Below are 17,774 nucleotides of genomic sequence, written 5' to 3' on the forward strand. Positions count from 1 at the left end.
ACCATCGTCCTCTTACATTGACAATAATATATATCAATACTAATCGAGCTAAGACCCAATCGGCTAGAGTTAATTAGTTTTTGCATTGTTCTAATATTGAGATCCAAGGGGGAGGGGGAAATGAAACATTTTCTTTTCTAAACATTTGTTGAGCTAATTTTTTTTTAGTATTTAACATTGTACTCCACAATGGCTGTTCGTCATATTCAAATTAAACTTGTTTACAGCATGAATTTAATTATAAGTTCAACTAGTAAAGCAAGGTTTTAGTCTAATGAGTAGCTTGAATCGAACTCATACTAGTATTAGAAAATAACAAAATATTGTGTAAGAATATGAGGCGACCCAAATTCATATCAACCCTATGCAAGGCCCTGGATTAGACGGATAGCCAAGTCCTTAAAAGTTAAGCCTACTAAATTTGGCATTACAAGAATTCTATGTCATCATTTGTAACAAATTATTGCTAATTAATCTTTAGTATCGAAGGTTGTAGATTAGTTAATTTTGTTTTTTCAATTAATTTAGGGATTGGAGTTGATGAAAAATCACTAGTTTCAATATTGACAAAATCACAAAATGAGCACAAGAAATCCATGAGGAAAGGATGTTCCAAATTCTTCCTTGAGGATGAACGTCAATTTGAGCGATGGAACGACTGTGCCATCAAGAGTCTTAAAGCTGAATTCAAGCTATTTAAGGTATATATTCTTATCTATTTCATTGGCTGTATAATCTGACTTTGTGATCGTAAAGCTTAAATAAAATAATTTGTAGTAATTTATGAATATAAACATCAGGATGTTGTGGTGCTTTCGCTGATGCACCCATGGGAGAGAGATGCTCGATTGTTGAAAAAGGCGTTGAAGAAGGGACCTCCACACTATAACGTGATTGTTGAAATAGCATACACCCGATCATCCGATCAGCTTTTGGGTGCCCGAAAAGCCTACCATTCCCTCTTCGACCGTTCCATCGAGGAAGATCTTGCTTCCCACGTTAAGGGCTCCGAGCGCAAGGTCCATCCATCATTTTTTACACATTTGTATATTTTAAACTTGTTTTGTTGCGGAATAATTAGATTTATGTGTTGTTTTGAGCAGTTGTTGGAGGCACTGGTGAGTGCTTACAGATATGAAGGACCAAAGGTGAAGGAAGACGCTGCAAAATCGGAGGCCAAAGCACTTTTTAAATGCAATCAAGAATAATAATGGTGATCATAAGAAGGCGGCTATGGAGGAGGATGAAGTTATCTGGATTCTAACTACAAGGAGTAAGCCTCATCTTAAAGTAGTCTATGAACAATACAAGAAAATTTCTGCCAAAACCATCACTGAGGTAATAAAAAACAAAACCAAAAAATACAAGATAATTCATCCATCAATGGAGTTTTTAATTTCTTATTTATTTGTATTGCTTTTGGTTTAGGACCTTGAAGTCGAGTTGCTCTTGAAAGAGACAGTGGAATGCCTGTGCACCCCTCAAACATATTTCACCAGGGTAACATAATTAACATCTAAACCTTAAGCTATGTGCTCTTTTAGTGATTCAAGTTGGCTCAAATTACATTTTAATATGTTTTACTTCGAGTTGGATGCAAGAACAAATCTAATCTAATTCATAAGCATATTTGATCTTGACAAATTCTCTTTATTTCTAGGTTTTCGATACAGCTTTAAGAGAGGATGCGAAGGAAGATGCAAAAAAAGCACTGACTCGCTTGGTTGCAACACAAGAAGACGTAGATTTGAAGGGAATCGCTACTAAGTTTGAGGACAAAATAAAAGAGAGAGTTAAAGGAGCCTATAAGGATGTGTTGCTTGGTGTGTTAGCAGATGATAGGAAATGAATGGTCAACTAAACGCCTTCGATTTCTATTTTAGGTGGTTGTCTTTTTAAATGGTTGTTGTTTCTCCATTGCCCACATCAAATGTTCTGCCCATCTTTGCCCTTATAAGGCTATTCCATTGCTGTTGCTTTAATCTCTCCTTAATAAAATCATCTTTCATTCCTTTTGCCCTTTTCCCTAAATCAAAGCAATTTAATCTATGTTAATTTCGAAAGTGCACAATTTAATCAACGTTAATATTTTCTGTTAATTATACGTAATTTTTATTGGTATGATAACAAATTTAGCTCTCAAAGTTTAGACATTCTGTCGATGTAGTCCCAATTTAATAAATTTAGCCTGTAACATTCGTGTAAATGTTGATGTTAAATTTGTTGAATTTTTTAGAATTAAGACCAATTGACAAAACATGTAAATACTAAGGGCTAAATTTGTTGTTATGCCAATCAAAATTATGTTCAATTGACAAAATATATTAACACCGTGATTAATTGTCTTTAGTTGCTCACGTTCGAAATGGTTTGAAATTAAATTGCTTTGATTTTTTTCGAGAGAAACTAATTTACTCAATTTCAAAATTAAAAAGAACGGGAAATAACTTTTTACCTATAATTAATTATATATTGGGCAATTTACTAAAAAAAGCCCTTTTTTTCGTTAATTACCGAAATGGTCCAAATTTTTTATTATTTACGGGAAAGGACCATTTTTCCAGAAAGCACGTCCACCTCAACACGAAGTCAGTGTCCATGTTAGCAAAATGCGTCCCTAGCAGAGCGTTTTGTCCACATCAGCAAAAAGCGCTTCCTTGAGGGCGCGCTTTGTACTGATGTGGACAAAATGCTCCCCCAGGGATGCGTTTTGTCCCCTTTTTTTAGAGTTAGGATTTTTAGTGGTTTAGGGTTTTTGGATGTGGGTATTCCAACATAACTCGTCGAATGGTTCCACCTAATTAAATAATTTTTTAGCATACAATTATATTTTAAATCTACGTAATAAATGTAAAATCTAATGTAAAATTTACCTCGTTATTAGTGGGAATGTATATGGATGGTTCACTCGAGGACGTAAAATGGAAAGCGAAACCTTGCCCATGATTGCAGTAGTGATAGGCATCCTCCGATTTTGGCTTTATTCGGTCGCGTTGCCCTGCACATCTCCTGGTACAATGTTGCTAACACGGCAGACCCCCAACTTAATTCACCTTTTGCTTTAAAATCAACGAGTTTCAACAGCCATCTCAAATGTACGCGGTTTCGTGACAAGTCCGGCATCAGATAACCTCCAATTATCTCAAGAATGCATGTCCGAGCATATCGTATTCTTTCGAGTTCAGTCGAATCATTATCCGGCTCCGGGAATCTGTCTCGTAACCAGCCCATCTCGACCTGACCTCTGTTAATATTATCCGATATAGCACCCAAAAGCTCGTAGCATACGGCTCCCCAATTAGTAGATGATGCGGACCCAGTGACTGCGTACCCATCCACCGGCAATCCCAATTGCAATTGCACGTCTTCTAGAGTGATAGTACACTCTCCGCATGGAAGATGAAAAGTGTGCGTCTCGGGTCTCCACCTCTCTATCAATGCACTGATTAATTTCGGGTCCAACTTGCATCCCTGGCCTATCGTGGCCACGTGCCAAAAACCCGCTTCCCACAGATAATTCTCTATCAGCGGCAATGGAGGACCAGACATATTACGGATATAGCATTGCAACACTCGATCTACAGACTGTTATAAAAAAATTATAAAATAAATATTAATTAAAATTGCATAAATGAAAAAAAATACTATTCAAAAATTAATTAAGTTGATTAATTACCATTGTCATTTGCTCGACGGAGATGTGTTTCTTATCGAGACGAATTAATGAACCGGCCATTGCTAACACGATCGAATATTTTTGTAATTTAAAAAATAAAACTAATTCAAAAAAATTAAATACAGCTTTTTTGCAAAAATTAGAGACAACTTTGACAAAAATTGAGAGAAATTTGAGAGAATTTGGAAAGAATTTAGAGAGAATTGTTGTGAGAGGACTATTGTATGAAAAAATGAAAGGGGGGGAGGGGCCTTTTATAGTTTTTTTTTTTTTTACCGTTGGAGTTCAAATGGTCAAGTGACCGTTGGAGCAGGGCAAAACGCGTCCCTGGGGGAGCGTTTTGTCCATGTCAGAACAAAGCGCGCCCTCAAGGAAACGCTTTTTGCTGACGTGGACAAAACGCTCTCCCAGGGACGCGTTTTGCTGACATGGACATTGACTTTGCACTGACGTGGACGCGCTTTCGGAAAAACTGGTCCTTTCCCGTAAATAATAAAAAGGTCGGACCATTTCGATAATTAACGAAAAAAGGGCTTTTTTAGTAAATTGCCCCTGTTTATTAAAAATAAATCAAATTACATATTTATACCTCTATATAAAAATATGTTATAAGTTTGGATTAATCCAGTATTTGTTTTTCGAAGGCCAACATGAAAAATCTATTATACTATTTTAAAATAATAAAATATTAAAAATACTTTTATATTATTTATATATTTTGATAATTATTTTTTGAAAGGATTTAAATAATTAAATTTAAATTTAACTTTTTCATTATAAACTATGTAATATTTATATATGATATTATAATGCTCATGATTGGATTGTTGTCATGAGTTAATTGTACTAACTCAAATATAAAAAGATTTAAAATTTATTTATTTAAAAAATAATAATACGATGAATAATTTATTATTAAGTAGATGTCCATCAAAATTAAGATAAGTTTAATATATTTTAGGACTCTAACAATCATTATAAATAGAATTTTATATCATGTATACTTTTTAAAATCAATAATTATAGAGTTTAAAAAAATATTATAAATCATTTCCATTAATTCTCTTTTACTCTCTTATTTGTCTTACTTTCTATTTTTTCTATTATTTTATTTTATAACAAATCAATATTATTTTATTTTTTAATTTTATATAAAATCTTTAAATAAAACAATTAAAAAAAACATCCGCGTAGATAGAGATAAGTGACCTTCCATCCCTAATATGGTAAAATTCTCGTTTAAACCCTTTAAATTTTAGAAAATTAAAAATTAACATAATAATAAAGTTTTATTTTAATCCTTTCAAAATTTTATAATTCATTTTTTTACCTTACCTAAACAATTACCTTGCTTTGTCGCTAAACTTAAAGATGAAATCCAAAATTGATATTGTACATATATATATACACAAGTCGTTAGTCGTTAACAGTTCAATTTTATTTATTTAATAAATAACTTTTCAAATATATATAATATAAGAAAATTATAAGTGGAAAGTTGGCTCTGTAATAAAACCATCACAAGAAACTTACGTGTACAACTTTTTTTGAGAATCGTGTACGTTGTTATATCTTCATCAATGAAGTCGTCTTTTTTTCTTTTTTTTTTTGTATTTTTTTCAATGTTACATGTTTCTAGCTATAACCATTCCATTCACCTACTTCTCGACACGATCCTCCACTTAAAACAAACCTAGTAAGGTGTGTTCTCCATTGTTTTTGAGATGAACTTTTTTTTAAAAAATATTTTTCTCTTAAAAGCAATGAAGAATACATATCATTGGGATAACTTTTTTAACTTTTGGGATGAGCTTTTTTAGAGATGAAAAAGCAGTAAATTTTAATTTTTTCAGCCAAAAAACACTTTTGGCTGTTATTTTACCTTTTTAACCTTACTTTTTGGTTTAAAATGTGTTTGATGCTATTATTTTGTGTTCTCTTTCTTGGTTATTTAATATGATTTTTACAAATGTGTTAAAAGCATTAATTAAAAATAAAAAATATTTTTTAAAATAATATAGTTGTGTCAATATCTAATTACAAATATTTAATTATTATATTTAAATATTTAAATATAGTTTATATATTCTAATTAAATTTAATAAATAATTAATATTAATTACTTAGAAATATTTATAATTAATATTATATATTAAAATATTAACAATAAGTTATAATAAATTATTTTTTTATATTTTTACTAAAATATCATAATATTAACTAATTTGAACATTATTTAAATACATATTTGTTATTTTATAATATCATGTCTAAAATAGACATTTTACTTTTCAAAAGTACTTTTTGACAGCAATATCAAACACTTAAATCTTTCTAAAGCACTTCTCAAAAGTACTTCTCAAAAATATTTTTCCACAGCACTTTTCAAAAGCACTTTTCAAAAGTAACGAAGAACTGGCCCTAAATCACGCCATAGCTCCCTCACGAACTAATTCCCTTCTCATCACCTTCATCTCTCCTCTCTACGACCAACCTCATCATTGCCACACTAACCACAAACTATGGATTGCAATGTCTAGTAATTTCACATTGCTAATAAATGAATAAATTATAGGTCAATTGAATCTCTATGACTAGCTCATATAGAGTTGGCTACTTATTTGGATCATATATATATATTCGAAGATATCATTTTCACGTAAAGTAAATGTTGGCCTGAAACAGTTACTATGTAACAAATAAAGTATGAGAAAAAGTGACAGCAAAAGTAGGCACTTCAACAATAGTCCTGACAAGCACAAACAAAACAGATAACAATAAAATTTGTTTATGCAGTTTAATTTCCCTACGTTTACGGAGTCTAGCTGAGTGAGAAGAATCTACTATCTCCAATCAAATACAGCAAAGTGAATATAATTCTAACACACTCCAGTGAAGAATCCTCACTTTTGTACCTCAAAGACTAGATCTCTCATCACTAAATTCTCTCCCTAAGAACTTAGTCTGTAAAACCACAACTTTAAGTTTTTACAATCTCAAATGCACTCAAACAAATAAGTGTTTTCAATAATCAATTCATCTATACAAGTCTCTCAAGTATATAAAGTTTTCAAAACTAACATAATAAAGATTTATTACAATCCCTACTAAACAAAAGCTAAAATAGCTAAATACAATATATATATTAACAACCAAGATAAACATGAACTGTTGGGAGCTAAGTCATTAACGTTTTGATCCAATCCAACTTCCTTTATCCAAGGGATTTGAAATACTCAATTGGATCCATTTCGACCTTCTAAATAAGTTTCTCCAAGTGAATTAATCTTCATTGATGGGTTCGATTTGTTCCATAACATCAACAAAACCCAAAAATATAGTTCAATAAATTGCTAGTCTTCCAAAGTGGCTGAGGAAATAGACACTTCTCTTAGCACATTGCAACAACGTCAAATATCTTAATAATCCCCCATTTGGCAATTTGTTGAACAAACACATACAAGACAAGATGCTTATTCAACAATCAATCAACAACTCCCCCTTAACATACTCCCTTTAGTCCAGTCAACTTAACTTAGAAAATAATTTAAATAATTTAACCATCAATGCTTAGTTTGAAATTGGAATCAATAATCAAACAACTATAAATGTAAATAAGTAAGCTAATGAATTAGGAAATTATAAACAACCAATGTAAACAAAAATATTCATCCACCACAAGCATTAAGTTCAAATTACAATCCTAAAAAAAATCCCAAAATCAAATAAAAGTTCTTTAAATAAAAAAACAACATTTGCACAAATAGTAGCACGATATCAATCCTTTCACCAGCATATCCCTTTGACTGTCATCTCCCCTTTTTTATCAACAAGATTGCCAACTTAATCTTCATCAGGAAGAGAGTGAAGTTCAGCACGAAGGTTCTTTTGCTTATCTTTGATCTTCTTTACAATCTTGGCTTCAGCTCGAAGTCTGGCAATGCGTCAATCATCAATGCCAACTGGTTCATCCTTGGGTTCATTGGTTGTGTGCTTGCCTTCTAGGCACTTATGGGAGAATTTGAGTTCTGGGACAGGCTTTTCAACTTGCTTAGTGGCACGGACAACTCGCAGGTTTTTCTTGTGCAAGATTTGAAAAATCAGGGATTGGAATGGTAGGAAGGATCTACCATGTACCTTTTCAGCGTGCTTTACTATCTCTTTAAAGATTGTTTGGTCCAAATCAAATTCAACCATCTCGACAACTTTTCTTAGAAGGATTGCAGTCTTCCTGCTTACTGAATGAATCACACTGGCTATTAGGAAGCCAGTTCCAAGTTGCTATAGCAGATAAGGCAACATAAATTGTAAAGAGATGAAGCATGGATATTACCTTTCTTCGGCCATGTTAAGTAACTTTTCAACCTACAAGAGAAAGTAATTTTCTCACATTTTATTATGGGAATCACATTCCCATGTTTACGGGAAGGAAATTCTTAAGGTAAAGTTAGATTTCAAAGGAAATAATTTTTTTTCACATAGCAAACGTTAGAATTACTTTCCAATGGATTAAATTCCCAAAAAAGTTATCACTTTCCACCATACCAAACGCTACCTTAGATTAGATTAAAGGGGAAATATTCACTTACAACGGTGTAAATCTACTTTAGTTTTATACCCTTTTGTATATTTTTGTATTATTAATATATTAATGATCCAACTATAATATTTCATATTCTATTCATGTATATTATGCATCAAAATTTAATGACATGAGAAATTGCTAACTATTTGTTTTATACAAAAAATTTAACCATTCAATAAATATTAATATATACAGATCAATATGATAAAGATATCAGATTGGTTTGAGAATTTGCATGCATAACAAGTATAATTATATCAATAAATTCAACATTTAAATCTTTAAAATATTAGATGTAAAAAATATATAAAAGTTAATTTTACACCTATGTAAGTGAATCTCTATCTAAATTAAATATTAGATATACGCATTAAATTAGATATTAGATATATTATAATTTTAAAGAATAAAAATAAATAAGGACTCTTTTAGTGAATTAAAAAAATATCTTTATTTATAAGTTAGAAAGGTACAACACGGATATAATATTAAAATAATATATTTTACCAAATTAAAATAATATTTAAAATATAATAAAATACAATACAATAGAAAAAAATTATATAAACACAATATAAGTTTATACATATACGAATAAACCAATAGTTATATAAACAAGTAATTTGCAGGAATGGATCGTCTCAAACCTGCAGAACAAACATGAATTAGGATTTGGAAAAGCTGATTAGAAATGTTTTTTTCAGATCCTAATACGGCGCATATGGAAAAATCACAATCTCTTTATTTTTCAAGGGACGTCTTAGAATAGTATCGACACTATTAAAGTCTCCTTTAGCTGGGCCAAATAGTTCATGATGGCAGCTAGTGGCCCAACGATATCACTTCAGGCTCCAACTTCGTGTTCCAATCTACATGGAAACTGTCTACTTGAATATTGATGGTTTTGTAAGGTCCGAGGATGACTCTGCTTCAGCAGAAGGAATTGTGCGAGACAAAGTTGAGAATTGAATCCTTAGTTTTAACAAATTTTTAGGGAGTTGCTTAGTATTCGAGGCTAAATTGTAAGGCATCTTAGGTGGCTTAGACATCTTGATTGATTGAGGCTACGATAATGTGTTAGTTCAGATGAATAATCTTGAAGTGGCTACTGTCGTACAAGAAGAACTCACAAGAGAATCAAATTCTGCTTTGATTAGGAAAATTCTTCAGCGAGTTCTTCGATTTCATCATTGGAGCATATGCCATATCTCTAGAGAAGCGAACCAAGAAGTTGATAGATCGGGCAAATTGACTCATTTGGATAGTCAATGATTACTAGTTTTCTAAATATCCCCATTTGGAGAAATGAATTATGTGATGTTTTCTTCTTTTGTCAAAAAAATTACTCAAAATTATCAATACATTTTAATATACCTTACTTATTAAAAATAAATAAATTTAATAAATTTTGATAATATCCGTTAATTTAATTCAAAAAATCATAAGATAATCAAAATTATCATTATCATAACAAAATAAATCAAGTGATAAAAACAAACAACTTGATATTAAAAAGTTACACCTTTTTTTTCTTTAAAAAATTTTAACTTTTTTAAAAAATATTTTTTAGTGTTTTATTATTATTATTATTATTTTAAAAAGAATAACATGTTTTAGCATCTAACTTATACCTAAAAACATGTAGAATCCGATTACCAAAAAGAAAAACATGTAAATTCCTAAAAATTAGCTAGAAGATTTTTAGACAAAGAGAACCGAAAACGGTGACAGTGAGACACGTAATCTTTATCCAAAAAAATATAATAATTTTTTTATATAATTATGAATTCAATGTAGCTATAAGTACAGAGTCATCATCCTCAGGGCTTGTTTCTGTTCTTCTTATCAAAACCCTTTTTTTCTTAATCAAATCTGTATGTCCTCTATCTTTGTTTAACACTTTCTGCCATTATTTCTTTCGATTAATATGTTTCTTTTTTCGATTTTCAAAGGGTCTTTTTTTTATTTGCTATTAACCAATGATTTTTATGTGTTTAATCATTAAAAAAAATTGTTCTTTTTATGTGGCATCTGATGGTGGGTATTCATCAGGAAAAAGAAAGAGACTTTTTTTTTGTCACTGTCGGCAGCACTATTGGTTGTTCCGACTTCCGACTATTATTTCTGGTGTTTAATTTTTTTTCCTTTGATGCTAACTTGATATGTGGTGATCTGAATAATTCTTAAATATATTTTCTTTGATTGGATTACTTATAGTTATTATTTTGTTATTTTTTGCAGGGTTCAGTTCGCATAATAGTAACGCATAAAAGTATGGCTGGGAGGATTTTATTACTAGTTCTTTTTATGAATGCTGTCTTTTTCATAGTGGTAAAAGAACTTTAATTTGTGATGTTTAAATGTATTCTTTATGTATTTGTTGCTTCCAATTTTTTATTTATTGTGAATTGGAATTGTTTTTGCCTGTAGAATGCTGTACCAGAAACATGCCCTGCTGATCTCGGTGGAAAATGTGGTGAAGATGGTGAATGGGAAGGGGAATTTTTCCCTGGAGTTCCCAAAATTAAGTATGAGGTAAAAGAGTTACATCCCCTGCAGGATTTAACTTAGGTCTTATTTGTTGTAGTTGCAGAGGAAATGAATGTTATCATAGTCAATATCGGTGAATATCGACTCTCTAGAGTCGGAACCCTAAAACAGCGACAAAAAGGGTTACTTCCCCTGTAGGATTTAAAGGGTTGAATATAATTTAATAATTTAAATATATTCTGTGTTTTGAAACCTTGCATCTTTCTCTTTTCGAGATATATTATTAGAGATTTGGAATACATTCTTAGCTCAAAGCACTTTTGATTACCATAGCATTAATTATTCGAATACTTGTTATTTAATAGTAATTTTGACTGCAGGGTCCTTCTAGCAAGAATCCACTTTCATACAAATGGTACAATGCAGAAGAAGTGATTCTCGGGAAGAAAATGAAGGTTAGTTTCAAATTTCCCATTCTTAACATGTATAAGATCTATCAAGATGTTGATGATTGCTGACTAGTTGTCAATTGTTTAGGACTGGTTGAGATTTAGTGTTGCATTTTGGCATACATTTCGTGGAACAGGTGCCGATCCTTTTGGTGCACCCACAAAGTATTGGCCATGGGAAGATGGTACCAATTCCATTGCTATGGCCAAAAGAAGAAGTAAGATTGATAGTTATTTCCTCCCAACCTGTGCTTATTTGATTAATACTAGTCTGCAGGATGGTAACATTCTTTGCTCCTCTTTGAAATGATTGCAGTGAGAGCCAACTTCGAATTCCTAAGCAAGCTTGGAGTTGATAGGTGGTGTTTCCATGACAGGGACATTGCTCCTGATGGCAAAACACTAAAGGTTGGATATTTTTCTTATTGACTCTTCAAGTTGCTTTTCATATCTAAATGCTTGAATATGAACTGGTTTTGACTAAACTCTCTTAACAGCCCTCCTCTCCTATTGGTTTTTTTGACAATTGTTTATCGATCATTTTTTCTATTGTCTTCGTTGTAGGAAACTAATTCAAACTTGGATGAAGTTGTGGCACTTGCTGAAGAACTTCAGGTAATTTCTGAATTTGCAAAAAGTTTTAATTTGCTTGTCTCAAGTAGAGACCTATCCTCCTCTTTTTTCTTTTTCTTTTTCCCCTTTTCTCAAAATTTTAAACCCTCTTGCTTGATACAAGACTAAGTTATATGTTTCCCGAATATCTTTGTTACTTGATCATGCAGGGGGACAAGATCCGTCCACTGTGGGGTACTGCTCAACTATTTATGCATCCTCGTTACATGCATGGTGCTGCTACAAGGTATCCTTACTTAAGTGATTTGCATATATCCCTTGATGAACTTAATTCTTACTTCTGTGTTTGCTTTTCAGCTCTGAGTTGGGTGTTTATGCCTATGCTGCTGCTCAAGTTAAGAAAGCTATGGAGGTGGGCTTTTACTTCTATATAACGTTGAGATTAAACTTATTGCATTTTTGTGTTTAGATTACAGTTATGTTGGTCTTATGTCTGGTAATTGCTTTATATTTTGCTTTCTGTTCCTATAGGTGACACATTATCTCGGGGGAGAAAATTATGTCTTTTGGGGTGGTCGTGAGGGATACCAAACACTCTTGAACACAGACATGGAAAGAGAGCTCGATCATATGGTATATTTGTTAGTCATTTCTTACTTGGAAATCTGCTAAATAAAGTTTTTCAATGTCAACTGTTAGTTTCATGTTACTTAAAATGTTTGCTCTATTTTATGCATTTTCCTGATTAAACTTTCTTCTTCAAGTTTCCAATGTGGCGTCTTATTTATTAACTGTGCAACTTCAATTATTTATTTTGACAGGCAAAATTTCTTGAAGCTGCTGCTGCCTACAAGAAGAAGATTGGATTCAATGGTAATTTTCCATTATAACAATCTTAAGACTGTATGCTAGCTCCCCTTCCAGCAAATGTAGGTGGTGAGAAGGGGGACAAAAAAATTATGCTATTCTGGGCCACAGGGTTGTCTTTCTGTAGTTATTTTTTTTTCGTGGAATTCTGATGGAATATTCTTTGATTCAGGAACTCTACTGATTGAACCTAAGCCTCAAGAACCTACCAAACATCAGTATGTTTCGACAATTACTGCCTTTCTCAATTAGTAATAGCAGTCAAGTTCGCTGTTCTTTATATGAATTATTGCTTGATTTATTTACAGGTATGACTGGGATGCTGCAACAACACTTAACTTCTTGCGTAAATATGGGCTGCTTGGTGAGCTCTAATGAATTCTTGTCTGGCATCTAACATTGCCAGCTAGACGATTTTTGGTAACTGCTGCATAGCTAAATAAAGTAATATCTAAACTTGTGTATTTGAAGGGATTTGTTTCATGGTTAACTCTTGCCTGGTAAAACAGTAACTGATTTCATGAACAAGACTGCATGCACGGTTTGAAAAGCATACCTTAAGTGTTTAGGTCTAGTTTATACCAGGACCAGAAAAATTGAAGAACCTGATGATTACAGGGTAAAATCAGCTGGCTGAGAAAAAAAGTTATATGATGAGAGATTGTAGTCCTTAGTCCAGAGAGTTACTGATTTGGAATTTATTAGGCTTTATAAGACTTTGTGATCTAGAACCCTATTTTGCTTACTCTTTACTTTGCTTGAAGAACCTGTATCTGACACTCGTGCCTACAAGGACCTTCCTTCTCATACATGATCATACTTCGAAAAAGTTGAACGTATCTAATGTTGAACGCATATTTATATCCAGCAATTATACCTGAGCCAAGTAACTAGATAATTTTGTTTAGTATTTGGCTTCAAAACCATGCTGCTTTCCAGAACATTGGAATTTCTAGTTGGTCAGGTCCATTTTCGCTTAGAAGGAAAACAAGGCATCGTCCAGCTATGATCTATCTAGGTATTATCTCTTTTGGTAGGTGGTTACATTTAACGTACTGTCCACTATTTCCTTTTGCAGCAGAATTCAAACTTAACATTGAGTGTAACCATGCCACACTCTCTGGTCACAGGTTTGTTGTGTTCTGTGCCTTCGAATTATATTTTCATATCATTTCCAAGTAAAATTTCCCCACAACTGCATGCATGTAAATTCCTCTGCCAACCTATGGTGCTTATGTAATTTGCAGCTGCCATCATGATCTTGAGACTGCAAGAATCAATGGAATGTTAGGAAATATTGATGCAAACACTGGGGATCCTCAAGTTGGTACGATCTATTATTAACTTAAAAACTTCCTAGTGTTTACAAAGTATTCTTATTTCATGTTTATGAGCTTGGGATTACAATCTTCTTAGCATTGAAGATATGGATTTCTTTGTGATACAGGTTGGGACACAGATCAGTTCTTGACTGATGTTGGGGAGGCAACCATGGTTATGATAAGTGTGATAAGAAATGTATACGGAGGACCCTTATTTTATTTTCTTTTGATAGTTCAAACTTCAAAAGAGTGTTCGACTTTCTACTGTTTTACACACTTCTCATTTGTGTGTGGCAGGGAGGATTAGCACCAGGAGGCTTCAACTTCGATGCAAAATTGTGTGTAAATATTTCCTTCGTTATTTTCTTACAGTTGTGTTGTGTTTACCTAGATTCTTGTTATCTTGAGCCACTTGTGATGATCTTTTTACCTTTTATTGTTTTGTAGACGGAGAGAGAGTACAGATGTTGAGGACTTGTTCATTGCTCATATTAGTGGAATGGACACCTTGGCTCGTGGACTCCGAAATGCTGCTAAGCTGATTGAGGTAATACAATATCAAAGTTATCCCTCCGCTTTCTAACCAAATGCCTTTTTCTCCCCTCTTTCATATATTAATTAATAATTTTCCTCATTATAGGATGGTTCTTTGGCTGAGCTTGTTAGTAAACGATATTCTAGCTTTGACACAGAACTTGGTGCCCAGATTGAGGTGATGCTTTTTTCTTTTTTCTTTAAATGTTAACTTCTCCTTTGGCTTAAAGTCGGCATTTCCCATGGAAGAATCGCTAATATAAGTAATCCATCATCGAACAGGCTGGTAAAGCTGATTTTGAAATGCTTGAGAAGAAAGCCATGGAATGGGGAGAGCCCAAGGTTGCTTCAGCCAAGCAGGTAGTTAGATATTTTACTGAAATAAAGATGTTTACAAGTTTTTTTTAACTTCATGCTATACTATGATGACCTATGGCCCATAACCGACCAAATACCGAGTTATTCAGCAATATAATTTCTAACTATAAACCATGACAGAAAGCAATGCTTTTCATATAACCTTTTCGACTTATTCAGTGTTACCTCTTATATACGTAATGGAGTGATCCGTCCTGTGTCTGTCCTGCATACAATCTATAAACAGAAAATAGCATGTAATGCCAGTATGAACCAAATCTAAAATGAAAATTTTGGTTGTCTTGATGCAGGAACTTGCAGAGATGATTTTCCAATCTGCACTGTAGGATACCTTGATTGACCGATTATGGTCAATGTTTTCGGTTTTTCCTTTTAGTTAGGAATAAGTCATGATGCTTATACAAATAATTAGATTTTTGTAGTTTATAACAATGCATTAGTGCTTAGTTTTTTAAGAAAAATGGTATGTTTTAGTAGTTGAACTCTTGGTGGAATGCCACCTTACCATGAAGGGAATCCATGCCCTTTTTGGGTACTCTTCTTGGAATGTTGTGTATTGATAAGTGATGGCAAGTGTGGCTTTAAATAAAAGGAAATTGCATAAAATTATCTCAGGGGGTTCATGCCTTCATGGTTCTTAAATAGGATGCATAGACCTTAATTTTTGGAATATTCAAGTCTAAATGTATTTAATTTATCCCATGTTCTATCCTCGTATTACATTATTATCATTAGTATAAAAGTTAAATTTTTGTTTAAGTTTTCAGTTTTATTTAAGTTATTGGGGGTGTTAATTTTGTTTCTTTAAATTCTGTCAATCAGTTTCAAGCAATGGTTTGGGATTGGTATTGAATAGAAAAAAATTATTTCAAATTTGTGGTGTTATTTTTAATTAGTGTAGACAATGCAAATAAAAAAAGGTATATAATATCGATTTTAATAATTTAACGATGAAAAGTATTAATTAGTTTAGTAATTAAATTATAAAATTTTTAATTAAGTGACTAAAATAAAAATTTACTCACAGACTTTATTAGTATGTAATTGGATTTAGATAGTAACAACAGTTGTTTGTCCGAATTTTTAGTAATTAAATCATATTTTAAACATAATTTAATAATTATATATGTCTAAAAATTGATATGAGATTCAAACATTTAGATGTTATTTTTTTTAAATAATGTGCATTATTGTTAAAGATAGTAAAACGACAGTAGATTTAATATTAGGAAATGAGAGGAGAATTTTTTGGTTAGGATTAGAGATTCGTAATTGAATGATGAAGGATTGGTATGTTAAGTTTCGATTTGTGTCAACAATAGTAAATATAGCACCTGATACTATAGTTAGAGATATTAGGAAACACAATGGAGTTGCTCTACCTCCAATAATACATAATGCGATCTTACAAAATAAATGCTAAACAAATTTAATATTAATATTTTCTGTCAACTTCTTTTTTGTAAATATATATATATATATATCAGACACTACTTTGATAATATCCATGTAATAAATATTTAAAGTTATTTATACTATATAATTCTTAAATTCCTCATAATATTTTTCCTCTTAGGAGGGTAATTCATATCTTCTAGAATATGGCAACGGCAGACAACTATCTTCTCTGAATTAAGGGGACTAAAATATATTAATTGGTTATGAACAATAAATTTTATATTTAAATGCAAAATGTTATAATTCAAGTAAAAAAATCAAATTAATTATGAGAATATTTAAGTTTTTAAATTTACGTTTAAAAAGAAAAGAAAATTAAAATGAATTGGAACGTCATAACTATATAATAAATCAATTGTAGTTATAAACTTGAAAAATTTTTTCACATAAGACTTAAGGTTAAAGCTTTCCAACGGAGCATGAAAGCAACGTTGGAATCACCCAAAACCACAAAAGCCCGACTAGACCTTTCTAGTCAAAGTAACAAATTCAATTTCCAAAAAAAGAATTAATTCAAGCAAAACCCAAAAGAGTAGCAAAGAGAAGAAAAATAATAATAACTATACTCATACCCTCTTTATTTTTACTTTTTATATTAAAAAAACAATTATTATGTTAATCATATTTGAATGTGATTTACATTATACCATTTATATATATTTATATATATGTATTTTACTAAATATGTGATTTTTCACGTCATCGGTTTATTTACGAGAAGAAAATAAGTTATAAAAGATTTTTTAGATTTTTTTAATGAAATTGATTATGTATAGTTATATTTTTGGAAATTTTGAATTTTTGGCAGGCTGATTGTGGTTGGTGTCGACGTATGCAGAAGGTACTTTAGGATTATGAGTTGTTAGATTTGGGGTTTATTGGTCCAAAGTTTTCTTGATATCAGTCGCCTAATAGTTGGAATTCAATGAAGGAGAGGCTTGGTAAAGTCTATTGTAATGCACTGTAGAAGTCGTCGTTTTCAAACGTAGTTGTGTTTCATTTACTGCGGGTTAAATCTGATCATTGTCCTATTCTCCTTGATGTCAAGGGTTTTGCTCGGCCGACAAGAGTGAGGACTCATTCCTATTTTAAAGGAGCTTGGTTTTTGCATTCTAAGTTTAAGAAGATTCTGTGATTGAGCTAGAGTCATTCGGGTGGGGCTATTAATAAGAAGTTGGTTGTAGTGGCTACTGATTTAAAACTCCGGAACCACTTCCAGTTTGGTAATATTTTTCAGCATCAACGAATGCTTGTTGCGAGAGTTGTTTGGATATGCAAAGAACATCAAAAGAATAAAAAGATTTGCTCATTTTATATTTTGAGCTCACTTGATATTAATAGATCAAGCTTATGAATATATACAGTAGGAGAGTGAATGAGTCAGTCAAGAACTTCTGCTAACAATAAATCTCAACAAATTCTTAACTAATACTCTAATTGAT

The 17,774-nt window shown here is 31.8% G+C and overlaps 1 protein-coding gene and 1 pseudogene across 5 annotated transcripts; both read left to right on the top strand.

Annotated features, from left to right (window-relative positions):
- The first annotated feature begins 476 nt into the window (after positions 1–476).
- Positions 477–2,028, top strand: LOC107903046 (annexin D4-like; annotated as a pseudogene).
- A 7,955-nt stretch (positions 2,029–9,983) lies between these two features.
- LOC107904426 (xylose isomerase) lies at positions 9,984–15,483 on the top strand. 5 transcript variants are annotated; one of them, XM_016830808.2, is made up of 21 exons: positions 9,984–10,135; positions 10,503–10,592; positions 10,692–10,796; positions 11,132–11,206; positions 11,289–11,418; positions 11,517–11,608; positions 11,765–11,815; positions 11,983–12,059; positions 12,131–12,185; positions 12,305–12,406; positions 12,595–12,646; positions 12,813–12,858; positions 12,949–13,004; positions 13,719–13,770; positions 13,888–13,967; positions 14,088–14,158; positions 14,260–14,300; positions 14,410–14,509; positions 14,603–14,674; positions 14,779–14,856; positions 15,165–15,483. In XM_016830808.2, exons 2-21 carry the CDS (start codon positions 10,536–10,538, stop codon positions 15,198–15,200), a joined length of 1,428 nt encoding a protein of 475 aa, XP_016686297.1. In that variant the 5' UTR covers positions 9,984–10,135; positions 10,503–10,535; the 3' UTR covers positions 15,201–15,483. The 5 variants fall into 5 exon arrangements, with proteins under 5 accessions (XP_016686297.1, XP_040968183.1, XP_016686295.1 ...); XM_041112249.1 differs by having other exon boundaries at positions 10,007–10,135; positions 13,722–13,770; XM_016830806.2 differs by lacking the exon at positions 9,984–10,135 and adding an exon at positions 10,140–10,388.
- Positions 15,484–17,774: the final 2,291 nt, after the last annotated feature.

Source organism: Gossypium hirsutum, chromosome A05, assembly GCF_007990345.1.
Source record: "Gossypium hirsutum isolate 1008001.06 chromosome A05, Gossypium_hirsutum_v2.1, whole genome shotgun sequence".
Lineage (NCBI taxonomy): Eukaryota > Viridiplantae > Streptophyta > Magnoliopsida > Malvales > Malvaceae > Gossypium > Gossypium hirsutum.

What these genes read in the sequence shown, in the direction of transcription:
- LOC107904426 (XM_016830806.2), top strand. Translation starts at nt 10,284, where the DNA reads ATGTGGCATCTGATGGTGGGTATTCATCAGGAAAAAGAAAGAGACTTT. An exon ending in GAAGAAGATTGGATTCAATG is followed by an intron (nt 12,647 to 12,812) that starts GTAATTTTCCAT and finishes TCTTTGATTCAG; the next exon opens with GAACTCTACTGATTGAACCT. An exon ending in TGATAAGTGTGATAAGAAAT is followed by an intron (nt 14,159 to 14,259) that starts GTATACGGAGGA and finishes TGTGTGTGGCAG; the next exon opens with GGAGGATTAGCACCAGGAGG.